The sequence below is a fragment of the Centruroides vittatus genome, unplaced genomic scaffold, assembly GCF_030686945.1.
Source record: "Centruroides vittatus isolate TY-2023 unplaced genomic scaffold, ASM3068694v2 contig_941, whole genome shotgun sequence".
Lineage (NCBI taxonomy): Eukaryota > Metazoa > Arthropoda > Arachnida > Scorpiones > Buthidae > Centruroides > Centruroides vittatus.
In genome coordinates this window covers 245,237-265,301 of record NW_027122625.1, presented here as the reverse complement: position 1 = coordinate 265,301, position 20,065 = coordinate 245,237, and the positions used below count along the sequence as shown (strand labels likewise).

Genomic DNA, 20,065 nt, shown 5'->3' with positions numbered 1-20,065 from the left:
TTGATGAAGGATTTGTCATTGAATTTTGTTGTCTTTTTTTTCCTCTTTCTTTAATGTTTGCACAAAATTTATCTTTCTTTTTGTTTATGTATTTTGTTACAAACCTGTTCCATTACACTTTTATGAATTTTTCTGTAAAGCCCACAAATCTCTTTCAAATGACCTTAAAAGTTCATTTTAGCAAAACAAATCATTTTAGTTTATCAATTCTGACATAAAACCTAATGATGTGTGAATATTTTGAAAAGTATTTACTTAAAAAGTCTTATTATTTCCCATTTACTTTTGATGATTCTTTAAAATGATATATTTTAAATTGTTTTATTGCCAATTGTTCTGCTAAGAATTACTTTCTTCGTTGTTTGAGAGAGATTTTTTTAACCTTCTTGAATTTTTCTGTAAAGTTTGATGAAACAAGTCTATACAAAGAACTGTAAATAAAACAATATTTATTTTATTAAGAAAGGATCGAAAGAAAAATGACAGTTCCTAATGCTGTGATGGAAGCAATTATTCAATGTAGGCTTAAGTCATCAACTACCATGTGTACCAGTGTTTAACAAAATCATGTGTAGTCTTTAAACCTGTATGATGATTTCTTAAGATAATCCGAGCATTGCCTAGTACGTTAGTATATAATAAAACAGTTTGGTGATACTGTGTTTATAGATCAGATTTTTGTTTCTGGAATATTAGCATAAGTTTCTAAATGAAAAGAGAACCTCTAGATGTTTCTTTGTGTGTTCCTTTATTTGGAATCATAGTCTGCATAGTTGTTAGAAGTAAGATATTACAGTAACTGTTCAGTAACAAATCATAAATGAAAATGATCTGTTCAATATATTTAGTTAGTGCACTGACTTAGATTATTTTATTCCTCTGAAAGTTAGAAAATTAATGTAATTTAACTTTGTATTGAGAGAAAATACTTTAAAATGCTACTGGTTTAAAAGATTCAAGTAATTTTTCAGCAGTTTTATATATATATAGATGAATCATGTTTTGATAAATATCAAAAAATTTCAAAATAGTTTTTAAATTCAAATGGTAATATCTAAAGCACTTAAGCTGTTATTTGAAATTGTCTTTATTTCAAGCTTTTTATATTGATGTTCAAATTAATTAATTATTACATTTACAAACTTCTACAAACTTACAATAATAGAAGAATTAAAAACAATGTTTTTCTTTGTAGGATAATAAAATTGGATCCAAAAATTAAACATTGTTCATTAAAATAATAAATAAAACAAAAAATTCTTTATCTAAGTCATTGATGTAAACAATTTAAAACAACAATGATATACAAAGAACAACATACAAATGTTTTTAACCAAATTTACATTTGTTTTGTTAAAACTGGTAAATTGAATAACAATAACAGCTGAAAATATTTGTGTAATAAAAATGCTATTAGTTCAAAGTGTCTATTTATCTATAAATGTATTATGTCTGGTTCCCCCATGATTTATGAGTGGATTTTAATGCGATAGCTATTTAATCAGTTAATTATTGTCATTCAATAGCAATCTTTCTGATCAGTTTACAAAATTAGATTTAGTGCTTTAGTGTGTATAAGAAATAAAAAAGGAAAATTTAGGTTATAGCTTCCAATTATAGTTCGATTGAATCAACACAAAAGCATATACTTGTGAGAAATGAAATAACCCAGGGTTAACGAACTGATGTGTTTACAAGTTTTGTGCGGAACTTTTTTTGTATTAGGAAATATTAAAAATACTTTTTTTAAAATAAAAATTCAAATATAAATGCAAGCAATTATATCTGCTATATCTTAATCTATTGTTGAATTAAGATTTGGTTTTTATGTTTTAAATTTTTAAACAAGCATTCAATATATTTTAATGTAATTAGATTTAATAGAATCCAAATTTAATGGATTAGAAATAGCTTGAAAGTTGTTATGTTATTAATTTTATCTTTAATATCAAAATAATCTTATTTTCTTAAAGCAAACTTACTAAAAAAACCTTTTATATTTTTAAACATCTACCGGCTTATTATAACAAATCAGTTTAAAATATTGTTGAATTATTAATATATATATTTAATTAATGCATGTTTCTATAGTAATATTGATGTGCTTTGTATTTTTAAGAGTTTAAAACAAACTTTTGAAAAATAAAAGCATTTTGAGATATTTACTTATTCACGTTGCTATAGAGAATCGTTGATGTGTGCTCATAAATTGTCCAAAAGACTAATAATGAAAGAAATTCTAAATTATTACTATTGATATTGCATTCAATAAGATTTATTGTAATATTATTACATTTATATATATATATATATATATTGTGAAATTTTTTGATTTGTAATTTAAAATAAAATTTTCAGTTATTTACAACTTTTTGGATTCATTGCATAAAAATAATTCAAGTATTTTAACATTTAACTACTACGATATTTCGAAATGTCGCCAAATATTTAACAACTTTATAACAAAAAGAAAAGAATTTTAGCATGTTATTAACATAACACTTAAATAACTTTAATATTTATAAATTTACAATGGATATTTCTTTTTATATTACACATTTATTCATTAATGACTAGAATATTAACTCTGGTACTGTTTTGTCTATAAAATTTAATATTTAGCTATGACAAAAAAAGGATTGACATTTACACATTAATGAATATTTAAAAGCTTTTCTATATCTGTATAAATATGATATGCTAGTTTAATAATAAATTATATTAAATATTAAAACAAAATTGATTGACTAGTTATTCTAAGATACACTGATATGTTTAACTATTTTAACAATTAGACAATTTTTTAAGACAATTCTTGAGTGATATGCTGAACTGAAGATGCACAGTAAATATTAAAGTTTGTGCTGTCTTTATTGAAATGATTTTCGAATAAAACAGATCTTTGAAGTTTTTTTGGCACAGAAATGAAAATTAAAAAGTTTTATAAAGTGAGATTTTTGTATTGTTTATACTTTACTAAACCTGTTTTTTTGATTAAAAAACCTTAAAAATCTTGCAAACTCTGTATTACCATAATATCTTTTATCTTCATTTGATTCTTCAATCTGAAATTAAGAAGGAAAAATCATTAAATAAAAATTGGAACTTGCAACAAATTTAATATCATTTAACTTAAATATGTTAAATCTTTTATTAAAAATCCAGCAATGGGTCGCTTAACTTTCCCAGCAACGTTTGGTGATGCCATCTGTTATGATATTTTAGTTCAAAATATATAAAAAGATTTTTGTTATTATAAAATGGCAAAAATCGTAACTTTTGAGGGTAGGGACAGGTTTTATAAAAAAACTAACTACTAATAACAAGTAAAATCGTCATTAAGTTTTACCTTATTGGAGATACATGTGACCCCCTTTATCTTCCATCACCCCCTCTACCTTTAATCAAAATTTAATAGCATCAATCCCCCTAATAAACAAACCTCCCTGCAAAATTTCAGAAACTCTTGACAAAAAGCACAAGAGTTAAGCTTCAAAGAGGGTGAACAAAATTGTGCCACCCACACACACTATCATACACACATACAGAAAAAACCCCTAAATTTTTTTGCATTTCTCTACATTTCTAGGTCCCGACTCCAAAAATGTAAAATTCTGGGGGAGTCATTTTTTTTACCAATCACCATACTTTCCCTCTGTTATATATAAAAGCCAGGAAAATAAGACCAGAAATAATAACTTTGTCAAGATTTAAAAAATTTTTGTTGTAAATTGATGTGTTATACATATTTTAATAATAATACTTTTTCTCATTGTGTAATTATATATTGGGACTTGAATAAGTTCTTGCTGTTTTTTTGTAAAAATTAACATTTTATTTACAAAAAGTCATAAAAAACATGTCACTGAAAGTATTGTCCATCACTAGCCACTACTTTCTCCCATCGTTCTGGCAGCATTTGAATTCCATGTCGGAAAAATGACACGTCTTTTGAGGCTATCCAAGAATCAACCCAATTTTTGGCATCTTCATAAGAATGGAAGTGCTGCTCAGCCAGGCCATGTGCCATCGATCGGAACAAGTGAAATCGGAAGGGGCAATGTCTGGTGAATACGGCGGGTGGGGTAGGACTTCCCATTTAAGTGTTTCCAAGTAGGTTTTCACCGGTTGTGCAACATGTGGCCAAGCATTGTTATGTTGCAAAATCACTTTCCTCTGCTCGTATAGTGGCGGTTTTTCCTTTAATGCTTGGCTCAAACGCATCAATTGTAGTCGATAGTGATCTCCTGTGATGGTTTCATTCGGTTTGAGCAGCTCATAATAAACTACAGCTAGCTGATCCCACCAAATGCAGAGCAGAAGCATGAACCATGGATGAACTCGGAGCTTTGAAACATGATTCGGCTTTGCCGATGATGTTGATGCATGGCCAGGCTTACCCCACGATTTTCTACGCTTAGGATTATTGTAGTGAATCCACTTTTCATCCCCAGTCATGATACGATGAAGAAAACCTTTCCTTTTCTGCTGTTGAAGCAGCTGTTCACACGTGAAAAGACGCCAGTTCGACGTCTCTTGGCTTCAACTCACACGGCACCCAATGTCTTTGAAAGGATTAGGAATAATTCAAAAGCAAACGTTTTGAAACTGTTGTCATCAACTCTTAATGATTCTGCAAGTTCAGCTAGCGTCTGACATGAGTCTTCATGAAGTAATGCCTCCAATTCCTCGTCTTCAAACTTTTTCATCTTCAACGTCAAAATCATTATTTTTGATGCGTCTAAACCAATCTCTGCATGTTGTTTCTGACAGAGCATGGTCACTGTAGGTCTCAACAAGAATTCTGTGTGCTTCAACTGCAGATTTTTTTTTGAATAAAATAGTGTAATAAAATTCCCCACAAATACTCTTTTTTTAACACCACAAAAAAAAGTTGTTTACACTTCTGTGAAATGACATATACTGATTTTCAAGGTTGCTTATTGTACTTCCTTACAGATGAGTCACCATCTAAAAATACACGCACACAGTTCTGGTAACGCCACCTGTTGTAAAACAGCGAGAACTTATTCAAGGTCCCAATACTACTATGAATTATGCTTGCTTATTACATTTATATGTGCCTATCTAGATTTACTGTATGTAACAAAGTACTTACAGTAACTCTAGATCAGCGGTCAGCAACCTTTCTGACCTCATGGACCACTAAACTTTTAACTTTGAATCCTGTGGACCACTATAATGAATTTTTTTTAACTATACAAAATTTGTAGAATAATGATCATAAAAGTTCAATTTTACTATATTAATACAAAACTGGCGTGTTTAATTATAACAAATCAATGTGAGTCTACAGTTTGTTGCTGCTTCGTTTGAAATAAGTTTATGGATTCTTAGCACTTTCCACCAAGGATGACAATCGCACTCGTGATATTGTTATTGTTCATTATTTATTGATAACAGTCACTTCGTATTTGGTTTTAGATTCGAATAAAAACCCCCAAAGGGTGAAAAAAGCAACTAAGCATTTTGCATTTCTTTTGTCAATGTCCAAATTTCTCCACGGACCACCAGTTGCCGACCGCTGCTCTAGATTACTATTTAAATGTAACCTGTAATGAGCAACTATTTATTGCGACATTATCACAATGCCGGGCTGAAATTTTTAATCATATTTTTAATGTATTTAATTTAAAATGTGTGTTCTCCACCTCAAATTAGTAGTGTCTTGCCTCTGTATATCATACTTTTCCTTTAGCAACAGAGTTGAGCCAGTCATCTACCTAACACCTTACAGGGGAAAATTTTTGAATTGAAATAACACAACGTTTGATTTGCATTGAGAGTTTGTATGTAGTTAATCGGGGCTCCTGCCTCTAAGATTTCCATATTTGGTCTTGTCTTTCGGCCATCTAACTCTGTTCTCGAGATTAAGGAAAGACAGATAGATGACAGTGGGAATTTATAGGTCTATGGTTTTTTCAAGTTGCAACTGTGCCAGTTTCAGTATGGTCAAATATTTTACATGAACCAGTGGTTGGGAAACACTGCTTTAGATGAAAATTAGACTTGAAAGTAAGATTTGATCTCAAAATTTAAACTCATTTTTTTAATAGAGTAACCCTTTTTTTAAATCAGAGTTATGTTAAAAATACTCTGTATATTATCATTAAAATGTTTCTCTACTAACCATTTGAATGTCTCACAAAATCAACTGATAGAACATTTTGATTTATCATAAAATTAAGATACTACATTCAGACTATTTTTTAAAAAATATATAGAAACTTTTTCCCTTATAATTAATTTCAAAAATGCATTTTAAATTTAGATCAATAAAATATTTTTATATTTTATGAAATTGTTCAGTCATCTAATAGATTCATAAGGAATTAGCCAATTGGAAACAATTTAGATTCAAATTACTTCAGAATCTTGTGACATTTTTATGGAAAATGTTGGGATTATCATTCTTATTCCTCACATTAATTAACATATAGTCGCTCAGATTAATGGCTCATGCTACTTAATAATGAATTGGCTTTTTTTGTGAGAAATAAAAAATTATTTGTTTGTATTCAATTGGTTCTTTAGATTACTACAATTTTAAGAAATGATGTTGACATTTTGTTAAGGTAAAAGTTTTATAGGTAAAATGAGAATATATTAAACAGAAAATGCTATTTTGCATCTTGATGATGATGATATATATTTATGAGAGATATTATTAAGACATAGTATAATAGATTATATAATCTAATTTATTTTTTTAGTAGTAATAAATCAAAAATGATCTGGGCTTTTTAAATATTGCGAAAATTGTTACAAAACAATGAATTGAGAGTTTTGTTGTTCACTAAGTCATGGAAATTATATAAATTGCTGTACAAAGGTGTTTGCTTTAACTATTTTTGAAACTGATTACGTAAATCTGTGATATTGTTTAGTCTAGAAACATATAATAATAGGTTCTACAGATTTTCTACGGATGCTATAAAAAAAAAAATATTCTTCAACAAAGTTATTTTCAAATGCATTGTAAACAATGGGAAACAGCTATATTAAAATTTATTAATATAGCAATGTAACATTTTGATTTAAAACTAAAGCCCAGTAATTCATGAATTTTTTCAAATTATTTGCAGTTCAAAAAGAAAAAATACTAAACAGTATGAATCCATTACATGTGGTTAGTCATGCATGCAAATTTATTCAAATAGGGTGTATAGTATTTATAATTCATTAGATAGATCAATAATAAAGAAATAATTTGATATAAATTATTCATTTTTCAATATTGATTTTCCAATACTAATTTTAATGTTAAAAGTTTTGTTAAAAATATACATACCACATTATCATAATTTTCCAAAGATTCCGGTTCCAACGTAAAATCAAGACGGATAGCTTCTTGATGCGGCGGATTAGTAACGACGACTGTTTTTGTGTCCGCTTTATAGCCCGGGGCGAGTGCAGTGATTTCGTACTTTCCTGGAGTTAAAAGTCTCCAATATTCTCCGTTTGTAACTAAATCGGTAATTAGTTAGAAAGATTCTTGCCGGGTTTTTTTAAAACGTTAGAAAATTTTAATATACCTGTTGTCACGTCGTGATCAATTAATCTGTGTTTATCGTCTGTAATATTAACTGTTTTAATGTAAACGCCAGTAAGGGGTTGATCAGTTTCTGCATCTTTAACAATGCCTTTTACTCCAATATGAGACTGAAATTATATAATACTTGTGTATACATTCTTGTATAAATTAAAAATTTTAAAGAAATATAAATACCTGCCAGATAAAGTTAATAAGTGCATCTTTATTATTAAACCATTCTTTTTCTAATTCACTAGCTGGAGGATATTTATTACATCCTAATTCGAGTGTGATTTCAAAATCATTAGATCCAAGGTAATTAAAATCTTGCATTCCTATCAAAAAATTTGAATAATGAATTAAAAAGAAATAATAATAAATTTAATCTACATAATTAAAATCTCAACGATACCTCCAGCAACACTGTACCAAGCAGCTCCATTTGTTATTCCTCCTTGGTGAGTGAAGTCATCTCCATTACAGTCAATAGGCTTATCAGCGGCCATTGTTTTATGAGCTTTCGAATAAGACATGGCGAGATGTCTGAAATATAAATTAATTAAATTAACCGATACTATAACAAGCGTTGCCAACCGGTGTTTTAAATCGTACCTGAACGTGTCATCATCTGGTGTGGCCGTATATTCCTGACTGCTGTGATGGAAAGATTCATCATAGGGGAAATTAGCAACTAGAGCTCCGCCATGCAAATTAGCAGACAGAACAAAAGGATTTTTTAAAATCCATTTCATGGCGGCTAAGGTCTCTGGTTGAAACTGTGCATTATAAATATAAAATTTAATTATGATTTTTTCCAATTATTTATTTATAATAATTGAAAGTTGGAAATTCATAACACTAGTATAATAATAATCATTACTTTTATCAAAATTAGATTGAAGCATTATATTTAAAATTGAAATATTTTTGCCACACAATCGCCATTTATTATTGTTATATTGGATTTTAAATAATGTTAGCATAAATAGTAAATTAATTATAGATTTATAATTGAAAAATGTTTGTTTTAAACATTTATTATTAAATTTTCATGACCACATTAAAATTGCTTATTACAAATTAATATGTAACTAATATTCATCCATAAAAATAATATAGTAATTAATATTTTGTTTATAATCATATGACAAGCAATTATTAAAGTTATAAAATAATGTTATTTGTAATAAAATGTTATTAAAAACTACTACAATTTGGTGTTTTTAGATTTACCTTATGATCTATTGCATCTTTAGAAAACAGATGGTTATTAAATCTATCATCAGTATCACCAACGTGTTCGTAAACTATCTGATTTAGGTCCGGGAAATCTCTATTTAAATCCACTCCGTTGGCATTACCTCTTCCTTTTAACCAATTGTCACCGTGACTCTAGACGAAAATATTTAGAATACTGTCAATAAGTAACGAAAATACAATTGGAATTTTTAAAAATTTACTAACCATGGACGCTATTTGCCAGCCGTCCGGATTCAAGGATGGTAAAATGTGAATTCGCGTCATGTTCACGAGACGTCGAATATCCTCGTTTCCTCGCTTGTATTCGTTGCAGAGATAACTGGCCAGGGTCAGTAACATTTCTCTTCCCAATACTTCATTACCGTGCATGTTTCCAATATACTTAAACTCTGGCTTCACTACAAATAGCAATATTATATACAGATTATATAAGAGAGGTATTTTGAGTTAAAATTAAATTTTACAATAGTGTAGCATTTCTCTTCTATAATAGTAAATTATTTAAGTAAAAAATTTGCTTTAAGATTTTTTATTATTTGCTTTAATTAAGATCATTTGAATAATTCAATTTAATTTAAAATTTCGAATTCTCTGAATAATTAGAATAATTGTGAAACTCCAAACAGCTGCTGCCTCTTTAAAATTGATGTGTACAGTTGCAATGCACGCGTTAACACAGCTTTATCAAAGGTCGTCCGACAAGAGTATGCAAAGAACGATTAATCCATATGTTCTTCTCCGCCCAGCTTCTTAGCATCGCGGACAATTTCGGAACGAGTTATGCCGAATCCAGTCGTCAAACAAAGACTTTTAAGACTGTCGATTCTCTCTAATTAAAAGGCATTCCGGTCATAATTCCTCGAAGTCATTACGCACACATTTTAATTGAAAATAGCTTAAGCTGCAGAGATGGGTAATTAATGTATCATTATATATTTAATGTCTGCACCATGTGTTTCTAGCATAAATTTGTTTATGAGGTACTTGATGACTGAAGTTACCAGTAGTTTATGCTTTGCAGTATGTTTATACATACTGCAGGGCATAATTATATATTATAAACAAACATACAGCAAGATGTAGGATATTAATAGAGAGTTAAAGGAGCGAAAGGATACTTACAAAACTCGTGTCTGCCCGGGTTTTTAGTCATTTCTAAGACGAGAAGAGGCTGACCATTGACACTTCTGTGACTTAATTCGTATAATCGAGTTACGTTGGGGCATTTGTTATGGACGTCCTCCAACACTTGGAGCAGTTCCTCGTTATCGTGATGCTTAAATACGAAGCCGGTCGGTACGTCGTCGGAGAAAGCCGCCGCGACGACGGAGACGATTAGAAGCCATCCTAATCTCTCCATAGCAGAATACGAAATGCAATATGGTGGTCCACTAACAAATCGGACGGTATCCAGGCAACGGGGTTACGTCACACACGCCCGCGCAACATCCCGTGTGACTTAATATTCATTCATTACGTTTATTGGTCGGAAACCCTTCGCCTTGCTTCACGGCAATACGCGAAAGGTTATTGGTGAAAATCGAAAAAATAAATAAAATACATTTCTGATTTTTGACTAATTATTCCACTCTGTTACGTTTATAGGTTTAAAATCGGTCGGGAGTGTAATAATAATAATTAGGAATTAATATATATTGTGTTTATAATCGTCCAATCAAAATGAGTTTCGTAACTATTCTCGAAAAATACTGCGAAATAATTAGTATTATTATATCAGAATTAACCTAATTAAGCGGCAAAATGTCTGTTATCGCGTATAATTTTCCTGTTTCTCAAAAAAGGGGCTTAACTCGTTAATCAGTTTATTAATTAATTAATACTGTAAAAATCAAGATTAGTAATAACAATGTGATGTGTAAAAGAATCATTTAATAGTAATAAATTTGTTTGCAATTAATGTTACTAGATGGCGCTGTTTTATAATTTTTTTAAAAATAACTTATCTTTAGTTTTAATTTTATTTATTAAAGTTTGGACGTCGTATCTTATTCGAATTTGTATTTATTTTACTTTAAAAAGTTCGAATTTCTGAAATTTAAAATTTAATTCGCTTAGTTAAAACCAGATGGCGCGCTCGTAAATGGAAAGTCTTCCATTTTTAGTAAGAGAAAACGTACTTTAATTATTCGAAATTATTATTATTTTTTTAAATTAAGCAAGTCGAGGACTTTCTACTACTATTTCGATATTTTATCGTGCTGTCTACTACTACTACTACTAATAATAATAATAATTAGAAATCAAATTAATTAATTTTTTACTTCGCCGTAAAAAAAAGCACTACTTGGGGACAATGCCTTTGATTTTTGTCTTTTGCCATCCGATAAAATAAAGTTTAATAATTTGTTAATTAATATCTATATCTGGACGGCATCTCGGGCTCGATTACCATCCATCATCGAGTGTTAAGATGTCAGATCGGTCGAAGATTAACAATTATTGACGTCTAAGTACCCTTTTTTTTCGAGTGAATCCAACGACAATAATGGATAATCATCTCCTCGACTCCTTTCTTCTATTATTTTTGAGTGCAGTCATGTGATTTTCTTAGCTTTTCGGTCAAGAAACCTGCCAACTGGTCTTTCTTCTCCGAGCGCATTGGGCGGTAGAAAACTTTCGAAAACAATCCCGAAACGCGCCCGGGGCGATCGAACGATGACAAATATTGAAAAATTCATTTTCAGCATCGTGAAAAGAACGTATCGGTCTCCGGATAAATTCGGTGTGACCCCTCCCCCTCTCTCTCTTAATCTATATAATTTATCATACGGGAAAGACACCTTTTGTTGTCTTTTTCTATTGTAATGTCTGATAACTTGGTTTAATTCTCACAATTGTTCGACGCATAAAATATATTACTCATTACTGGTTCTTTCTGTTCGTTCAAATTAAAACTTGTCACGTGGAGTCGTGGCGACCTAAAACAGAAATTACCTGCCCGTACCAGAAATTGCTTTGTTTTTACCTAAATTTGAACCCTCGAACCCTGTTTTATCGATCGATAGGTATTATCTAAGGTTTGTTTCTATTGGTTATTGCTAATGCCAGATAGATAAATATTCGTTATTGAATATCCAAGTTATTTAATATTTTAGTTTGCTTCCATAGTGATAAACGTAAATTCTGATACTGCTTATCTAGATATTTCCTTTACAAGGACGATTAGAGTACGATTTCTTGAACGTTAGGGATTTTTTTTTAATAGTTATTGTATATTGTAAAAGGAATATCCGTTACAACAAATCGGGTTTCGGAACAATGATAAAACAATAGTTTCGGGAACAATTTTCATGCGCACTGACGTCGATTGGTATGTTTTTTTTTCTTGCCCTCCACGTTATAAAAATTCCCTAAAGGGAAATTATTCTGTAGATTTATTCCTTTTATAAAATTCCTTAACTAGAATATTATAAAATTCGTGTAGAAAAATACAAATGAAGTGTTGCGTATATTAAAAACGTGTTCGTTCTACCATAATTTCTCGTAAAAATATCCTACAATTTAGATTATATTCAGGTTTTTCCCTTATTATATATAAACAAGTTGAAAGATAATTTTCACGTAGACAAAATATTTGATGGATTGCCTCGAATTTTTCCCTATAGGGTGCATTTACACGGATCTCAACCATTTTTTCCCCTTATAAAAAAAAGAAATAATAAACGTCAACTCGGCGATGATTTATTAGAGAGAGTTTTAAAGCCTGTCTCGAGTTACAACAAAAGTAAGTGGAAATATAATCTAAAGGTGTCGAATTGTTTCTAGGCAATCGGAATAAAGGAAACGGCAGCACCCGCTTGATTAATTTTAAAAAGCAAACAATTTCTGTCGCAATGTTTATTTTCTTTCGTAAAACAAAGATGTCCTCCTCCATCTTAAATTTCTTTTTTAATTACAAACTTTCTAGTAAGTAGGTTGCGTATAGGCGATTAATAATTACCCGTTTAAACGTTGGAAGCATTGCCTACGCTTTCACTAACCGGTAATGTCGGATCGCCATTAAGGTGTGCGATAACTGAATGCCAAATTTTCCAACGTCTATAAACTTTCACGACTCCAAACTAGCATAAACTTGTTCGGGTATTTAAATACTTAAAATTTTCTTAAAATTACGTTTCAGTTCGGTGATGTATTCAAGTACAGTAACTGCACTTAACTCCTGTACAAATTAATCGATATAGGTTTATTTATTACAGAACTGTGCCGGGTTTTGTGCACGCATCGATAAAGTTTCTTAATTTTCTTTACTTAATAAAAAAAGGGTGTTAAAAGTTGTAAATTTATGCATACGAACGAAGCAATCAATCGTTAATAAGAAAAATGTATCTAGAACGAATATATGAATAAAGGATAGGAAAAAAATTATATATAATGTATATAAAAATGCTAACCTTTCATGACCCTGTGAAGATATGAAATAGATTGACGTAACGCAACGCACTGTTACATCTGCATACAGAAAAATCTCCCTTGGCCGAACATCCGACAAGCGCTTTATTACTAAATATATTATTTTCTAAAAAGTATATTTATAAACTAACACAAAATTTGGATTAATTGATTGTTAATTAAGCGCACAGTTAAATAATTTAATTGTCTAATTAAGCGGAAACACACTGATGCAGTGTTAGAGGGATAATAGCGAGGTTGAGGCCGAAGTTTTAAACGCGAAAACGTGTACGTCGGACGTTCAGCGCCACTTTCCTGTAAGCCTAGAAGTTTGACAATGGCGTTTGGAATGTCGAGCACGATTCCACTGACTTTCCAAACATTGTCAAACTTCTAGGCTTACAGGAAAGCGGCGCCGAACGTCCGACGTACACGTTTTCGCGTTTAAAACTTCGGCCTCAACCTCGCGAATATCACAATTAAGACGAACGGCCACGCCGACCTTGAAATTTTTCGACCTTTATTTATTTTTGGCCTCCGTTTTGGATTAAAATTCGTCCGAGTGAATGGCGATTACAAATTCCTCTAGAGTTACTCCAATGCGATAAGTCTTTAATCACGATTAGCATTTAATGGGATGATAAGGGATGGTGGCGTCACTTATAATCATCGCGTCACGGTGATGAGGCATGCCTAATTAATTCCAGTCTACGTAATTTCTAGGAAAAGATTTCAACCTTTTTTTGGGGGGGTCAAGTTAGGGTCTCGTGTGGCCGAAATATAAAATATATCGCCTAGATATAAAAAAGAAATTCAATAGAACTTGGTGCGAAATTCACGCGACTGCAATTATTTGACGAAAAATGAAACTATGTACCGTTTCAGATTTAGGACGATAACCTTAGCAGGGAAGGCGTGACGTGATTTATAATACATTGTAGGATTTTTATTTTTATAAAAATAAGTTAGTATACAATTCCCATCAGAGTATACATCAAAATAAAAACAATATATTTAACGAGGAATCCATCCTCGATCGAAATATAATCACGTATAGTTCATTGGATGACGGAAAAAAGGGGGAGGAGGAGGAGGTTAGTAACGCAGATAATGGAAGACATATTTCGGTATGAATAAAATTTGAATTTTAAATGTTTGCGTGAAATCACGTGATTTTAAAAAATCATATATATAAATTCGAGCCCGAGTGATCGGATTACCAGAATCACGATCGCTCGGTCAAAAAAATGTGTCTACGTGATCGATATGGCACACGTCACAGGGCAACACTAACTGGCTGGCTGGAAACCGAAGAGAAACCACTGTCGTCCTTACAGTCCGCCTGTTTGTCGGAAAAGAAGGCAGCCTTGGCTTCTGCTAGTTTACTTTTGACGGGAGTGTCGGTGTTTTTGTCTTTGGTCACCCTCGAGACGTTAGTGCTGACGTTAGTGACTATGGTGGTGGTTCCCGGACGTAGCGTCTGGTTCCACGAGGTTTCGATGTTGCTAACGACGGAAGGAACCCTGGTTTTACCATCGAATGTCATTTCCACGTCAATGGAGTTGCCGATGATAGGGGTAGGTTTGGAAACTGGTTTGCAATCGGTCGATCCGACTTCGGCCCTTTTGGCGTTCTCTTCCGCCGGTTTGTTGACGCCATTTTTAAAGTTATACGACGGATGCAGCAATCTATCCACCAGTACCGAAGCCGGAGAATTCCACCCCGGGCTTTGGGGCGGTGACGTCAATCTGCGAAACTCGTTGTTGGTGATGTTGAGCGGCTTGTTTTCCCTCCTGGCCAAGTCGCCGTTGTTGAGCTTCTCGCTCCATCCCTCCCTGTAACCGTTGTAGGTTACGGGGCGCGTCTTCCTGACGCTTCCTCCGTGAAGAGGGCAAGCTTTCTGGGAAGAGGTTCGTCTGGGAAGGCTGGCCGATCTCGATCCTGTTTGGCTCGGACTCGCATCTCGATAACTACTCCGGCTCGACGATCTTCCCACGCTCCTTGATCTTCCCTGGTAAGATAGAAAAAAAAGGTGGGTGAGGACCGGTTTACCACCGGGATGATGATAACTAGCGGATGAGTCACCTGGATTAATGACTTGGAATTTCGCTTCATTGACCATTATAGGTTATAAATCTCGTTTACCGAGCGACTGATTTAACGATTAAGGAATTTTAAAATGTTTGTTATCCCGTAACCGAATGACTTACCTTGGTTTGCGTCGATCTGGAGTGAAGCGTAACTTCTGTCGTAGCAGTTGCGGGCGGGGGTTCGTGTTTATGATTTTTCCTTCGAAACCAACGGCTGAACACGGAAACCTTTTCTTCTAAAACAAAAAAATAAATAAATAAAATCGTAATTCGATTTTGTGACGTCCTAAAATTTAAAAACTCTCGTACTTTTGGTAGTTTCCGTGGACGACCTGTTTGCGTGAACGTCTCTGGGCCTCAGTATCCTGAGCGAGTAGCTCCTCTTTAATTTTTGTTCGGTGGGGCTAGAGGTGACGATCCTGTCGGCGCTGGACCAAGTGCTGAGTGCTCGATCGGTCTGAACCGAAGTCGACCTGCTGGGGGCGTGCATCCTCATGATGGCTTCTTCGTTGGTCATTAGCAACTGCCTGTCCGGGCCGGGCAAAACTGCGGTTCGTCGATAGGTATCTGGAGTCACGACCGAGTAACCGTGACCATTGTGGTACAATTTCCTTTCTCGAATCAGTTCCCCGAGACATCTGTACAGGATGCTATCTCCCGGCACGGCCATACAGGGGAACGACGTCTCCAATTTGGCTGCGATGACGTCACAAGTAGCTAGCGTGCCCTCCGAATTCAAATCGTAGATGACTTTGCAAACGGCCTCTGGCAGGGGAGCGAATTGGGTTTGGGGTATGGGCGTGACTGAGATGTGATCGATATCACCTGCAAAGAAAACAAATATATATATAAAAAAATACCGCATCATTACGCGAGGGAGTGGGTCATTAACCTTATTTTGATGGTTGGATGAACGTTTCGCGTGCTATTTTAGTGTTTTGATGCAGATTCGCATGGAAGAAAAGGGGTAACCATCGCGTAAAACGGCGTAGGCTGGGTTCCCCGAGGAAGCGCGCGGTTAATCGCAAATTTGCTGCAAACTTTTGCGGTTTCTAATCGATTAGAAGCGAATTACCAACGGAAAACCTCGTTAGAAAACCATTTAATCTCGGTCGTTAGGCAGATGCAAATGTTGGAAGTCAGGAAAACCAGTCGTCGAGCCGACTCCGCATTCCTCTTGTGCGAAAGATTCTTTTTTTATTATTTTTCTATTCGAGAATTGTGTTTGTAGACTTTTTGTCTAATTTATTTCTTGTAAAAACTTTAATCTAAACGTGGGAACTATAGTTATGACCCGGAACTCGCTCCGAACTGTTGGCTGTTGGAGCGTTGACAGTTTTTTTAAGAGGCGCGACTAAATCGCCGGAGCGGAACCATCAACAGATGTTGATTTTCTTTTTTACTCCTTTAGGAAATCTTCTACTTAACAACTGGTTTAGTGGGTCTTTGTGACAAGGTGGACGTGGACAAGTGCGCTTTGTGACGAAGTGGACACGAAGCGGGGGAGGAATTAACCGCCCAAGACGGTTATCCATCATTAAAATCCATTTAGATCGATCGATCGAGGGAGGCAAATTACTAATCGATCGTTAAAGTGTTCTAGGAGTTGACGGATGTCTTTTAGCCTGGAGTCACGTAACAGAACTGGATCTAGAGTTAAGTCTGAAATTAAGGCACGAAAACTAAAGGCGTAGATTAACAATTACGAGTCAAGCGGCGTGAAATGAAATTCCGATCCTATAATGTACTTTTATTTATTAAATATTTTCGAAAACTTAATTAGTATTGTTCTTAGAGTACATAACTTCGTAACGCACCGCTATAAATTTTAATAGACTTTCGTGGAAGAAAGTTTACTACCTTTTATAACCGAATAAAATGGGCAGGCGACAAAAGACATTGTCCTAGACTTTGCATTAATCACGCCAATTTTCTTTACCCGCCATGATGATAATAATAATAATAATGGAAGTAGGTAAACACAAAGCCGAGAAGAACACTTTATTTTGGTGAAAAGATGATAAAAATTTCAATGATTCTCCTTTAACAGTCGACGCCCAAGTAAAGTGGTTTTTGTTCTGTAAACTGGATTTTAAGGAATGAGGTTGAGGGACTTATTACACGAAATGGTCATCTCTGGCCTCGTTTGACGTAGCCTCTGAATAAAATTGACACGTCCTGCAGGAGAATCCATTTTTAAAAACAATTACTGTAGAATATCGGGTATCGAATGATTGCCCCCCTCTTGTACTGTAACGGAGCATAGTGACCCTGACAGTGAATACGGTTTCCAAGCGAAACGGTAAAACAATAGATTTTCCTCGTTGTTGACCGATTAGAGTCGGAGGCCCTCCTCGAATTGACCCAATTCGATTTTATGAAGATACCTAAGGGTCATTTGTCCAGTTATGCCTTACAATTCCCTACTTCACAATAGTACAAAGGGGGTTGTCCGATAAAATCTCGAGCAATTTTTCAATCTCTATGGGAGGTGGTGCTTTTATCTGAAAGCCGAGAAGAGACCTGTCCCGTAAACAGCGCAAATCGGCGCCTACTAACAACTAAATTGTTTCCAGTGTATTTATATCTAACTTTATCAGATAAAGCGCTTTCTCTTCTTTAGCACGATTCCAGTTTGAATTGTAGGAAGTGTATTCAAAGAAAACTAGTTGTGGATGTATTTCTGTTCGGCCGTACAAACCGCCTACACAGTCCTTTTTTTTGTAAAGAATTTATTCGAATTTTTTGCAGGCTTATCGATCGAGATTGTACTTTTAACCCCCCCAATCTCGCCGATAATGATTTTGAAAAACAACCGGGCTGAAGAGGCCACTGACCTAAACGTTAATCTTTGGGATAACTGGACAGGTTAGGTTGGCTGGCAGGCAAACAGGAAGTTAGCCATCATCGGGAATAATGGCCTACGAATCAACAAAGGCTCCCAGTAAGAAGACCCGTTACGTCGGTTTTCTGTAACACAGCCGGCTTCTTAAACAACTCGGATCATATCTATTTTAGTTAAAGGTCGGAGCGTAAAGTTTGCGTAAATATCTCGATACACGTATCCAGGTCGAGTTGGTTAAGTCGATTACGTTATCGGTTTCGTCAGAAACACAAGCTACGTTATATGCGGGAAATGCTTTGCTCTTTATCGAGGATAGAAACTGGATATCCGGGTGAGAGGCACAAAACCCCCATCGTCTTAAAGGTTTCCAGTTCAACCTATCTCGGTAGACGCCAGGTTTTAAACCGAATTTAAATAATTCAAATACACACGATTAGCTTTTGGCCCACCTCGTTTTCTACGCAACTGGGTTTTCGGATTACCAGTTTCTTCCACTAATAACTTTCTATTATTCTAGTGGTAGAGAGCGTGCGCCTTCGCGATTATTGAAGTGCGTCCGAGTGTAGAAAAGAGGAGAACACCTTTCTAGTTGTGACGTTTATGTTTTGTTTACAGTCTCCGAGCAAGCCAACTCGACTTTCGATCAACCAAAGTTCATCGATAACACATGGCGTACGTCGATATAATATATAACAATATCCTTGTGTGGGATAGACACTACACCTGGGTAACGTGCGCTTGCGTTTTCTCGTACGTGCGGTAGATTACTCATTGTCGGTTACGCTCGAAGGGTCGTACATGTAAGCAAATATTACCTTAGCACGATATCCCATCCGCTTCCACCCCAAACTTTAAAAATAAAAAAGTTTTTCTTCGATCGAGACGAAATCTGCCTTTGAGCAATCCGTCCAGAACCAGTTTTTGTCTTTCATCATCGCTATACTTGTGTTGGGGGATTTTTACAACCTGTTTGTGTACAGAATTGTATTAAACGCAAATACTCACCTACGGATTCGATCTCGTAGCCCTGGGGTGGGAGCAACACCCTCCTCCTCCAAGCCGATCTGACGACTTCTATGGTATATTCCGATCCGTCAACAAGGATGGTGTCGGGTACCAGGTATCCGCGGTAGTGTAGTTTGGCCATACTCTGCAGCAAGCACGGATTCCAGAAGCACTGCATGTTCTCGTGTACCAACTCTTCGTACATCAGGTATCCGTCGAAGGGAGGTCCCGGTCCCGAAAGGGTAGTGGACGATTTGTCGTGAGACGAAGACAGATCGTCGCTCGACCGCCGACACAGTACGATACCGATGCAGTTTGGCCCCATTTTGCGTATGTTCCTTTCCTCCGAAACCGATTTCACAGACATGTACGGGATGAGATTGCGCGCGAGCTGACTCTGTGCTTGTGTCGTCTACGTCCGCAGCAGCAGCACGTGGTCCCGGAGCGCCACCTCTCGGTAGAAATCTCGTTCCGGAGGTCGTCGTTTCTAAGTGCCCCCTGGCGAAATTAACCAATTTGGTGGAGGTAGTTCTTATAGGCTTGTTATGAAAGCGCCGCAGATGATTGTTCCCTTTTATTTTTTTTAATTCTCTCTCTTATTTTTCCTTATTAGAAAGAGAAAAAAATTCCTGTAAACATATTTGAATGTCAAAGTTTCTGAGTTAGTGTGTCATTTTGTTTAGGCGATTATGGAATGCGTAACTTTTTCGTGCGTTTTGTTACGTGCATTCGTTCCACCGCCGACGCGTTTGGTACACTTTCTATTGTAGATAACGTCAATCGCCAGCATTTACAAAATACGTTTTGTAAATGCTGGCGGGTGTGATTTTATGCCCGTTTATTTATTTCATTTTCTCTAGCGCGTATCGGGTTTGAAAAAGAGGAAAAGGCCATTTTAAT

General features: G+C 34.5%; 2 protein-coding genes across 3 annotated transcripts; both read right to left on the bottom strand.

Moving 5' to 3' along the window:
* Positions 1-2,259: 2,259 nt before the first annotated feature.
* LOC136985002 (carboxypeptidase E-like) lies at positions 2,260-10,289 on the bottom strand. 2 transcript variants are annotated; one of them, XM_067282167.1, is made up of 9 exons: positions 9,938-10,283; positions 9,020-9,213; positions 8,789-8,947; positions 8,168-8,331; positions 7,968-8,098; positions 7,751-7,890; positions 7,557-7,683; positions 7,313-7,488; positions 2,260-3,065 (listed from the first exon to the last, which is right to left on the bottom strand). In XM_067282167.1, the coding sequence occupies exons 1-9, from the start codon at positions 10,173-10,175 to the stop codon at positions 2,967-2,969; spliced, it is 1,428 nt and encodes a 475-aa protein (XP_067138268.1). In that variant the 5' UTR covers positions 10,176-10,283; the 3' UTR covers positions 2,260-2,966. The 2 variants fall into 2 exon arrangements, with proteins under 2 accessions (XP_067138268.1, XP_067138269.1); XM_067282168.1 differs by lacking the exon at positions 8,789-8,947 and having other exon boundaries at positions 9,938-10,289.
* A 3,860-nt stretch (positions 10,290-14,149) lies between these two features.
* LOC136984949 (uncharacterized) lies at positions 14,150-19,642 on the bottom strand. The gene is made up of 4 exons (XM_067282096.1): positions 19,166-19,642; positions 15,625-16,140; positions 15,436-15,551; positions 14,150-15,236 (listed from the first exon to the last, which is right to left on the bottom strand). Exons 1-4 carry the CDS (start codon positions 19,530-19,532, stop codon positions 14,502-14,504), a joined length of 1,734 nt encoding a protein of 577 aa, XP_067138197.1. The 5' UTR covers positions 19,533-19,642; the 3' UTR covers positions 14,150-14,501.
* Positions 19,643-20,065: the final 423 nt, after the last annotated feature.

Coding starts and splice junctions, on each gene's coding strand:
- LOC136984949 (XM_067282096.1), bottom strand. CDS start 19,532: ATGTCTGTGAAATCGGTTTCGGAGGAAAGGAACATACGCAAAATGGGG. Junction 16,141..19,165: donor CTACGAGATCGAATCCGTAG/GTGAGTATTTGC, acceptor TTTTCTTTGCAG/GTGATATCGATCACATCTCA. Junction 15,552..15,624: donor GTCCACGGAAACTACCAAAA/GTACGAGAGTTT, acceptor TTTTTGTTTTAG/AAGAAAAGGTTTCCGTGTTC.
- LOC136985002 (XM_067282167.1), bottom strand. CDS start 10,175: ATGGAGAGATTAGGATGGCTTCTAATCGTCTCCGTCGTCGCGGCGGCT. Junction 7,489..7,556: donor TGATCACGACGTGACAACAG/GTATATTAAAAT, acceptor TTACCGATTTAG/TTACAAACGGAGAATATTGG. Junction 3,066..7,312: donor TGGAAAATTATGATAATGTG/GTATGTATATTT, acceptor TCTTAATTTCAG/ATTGAAGAATCAAATGAAGA.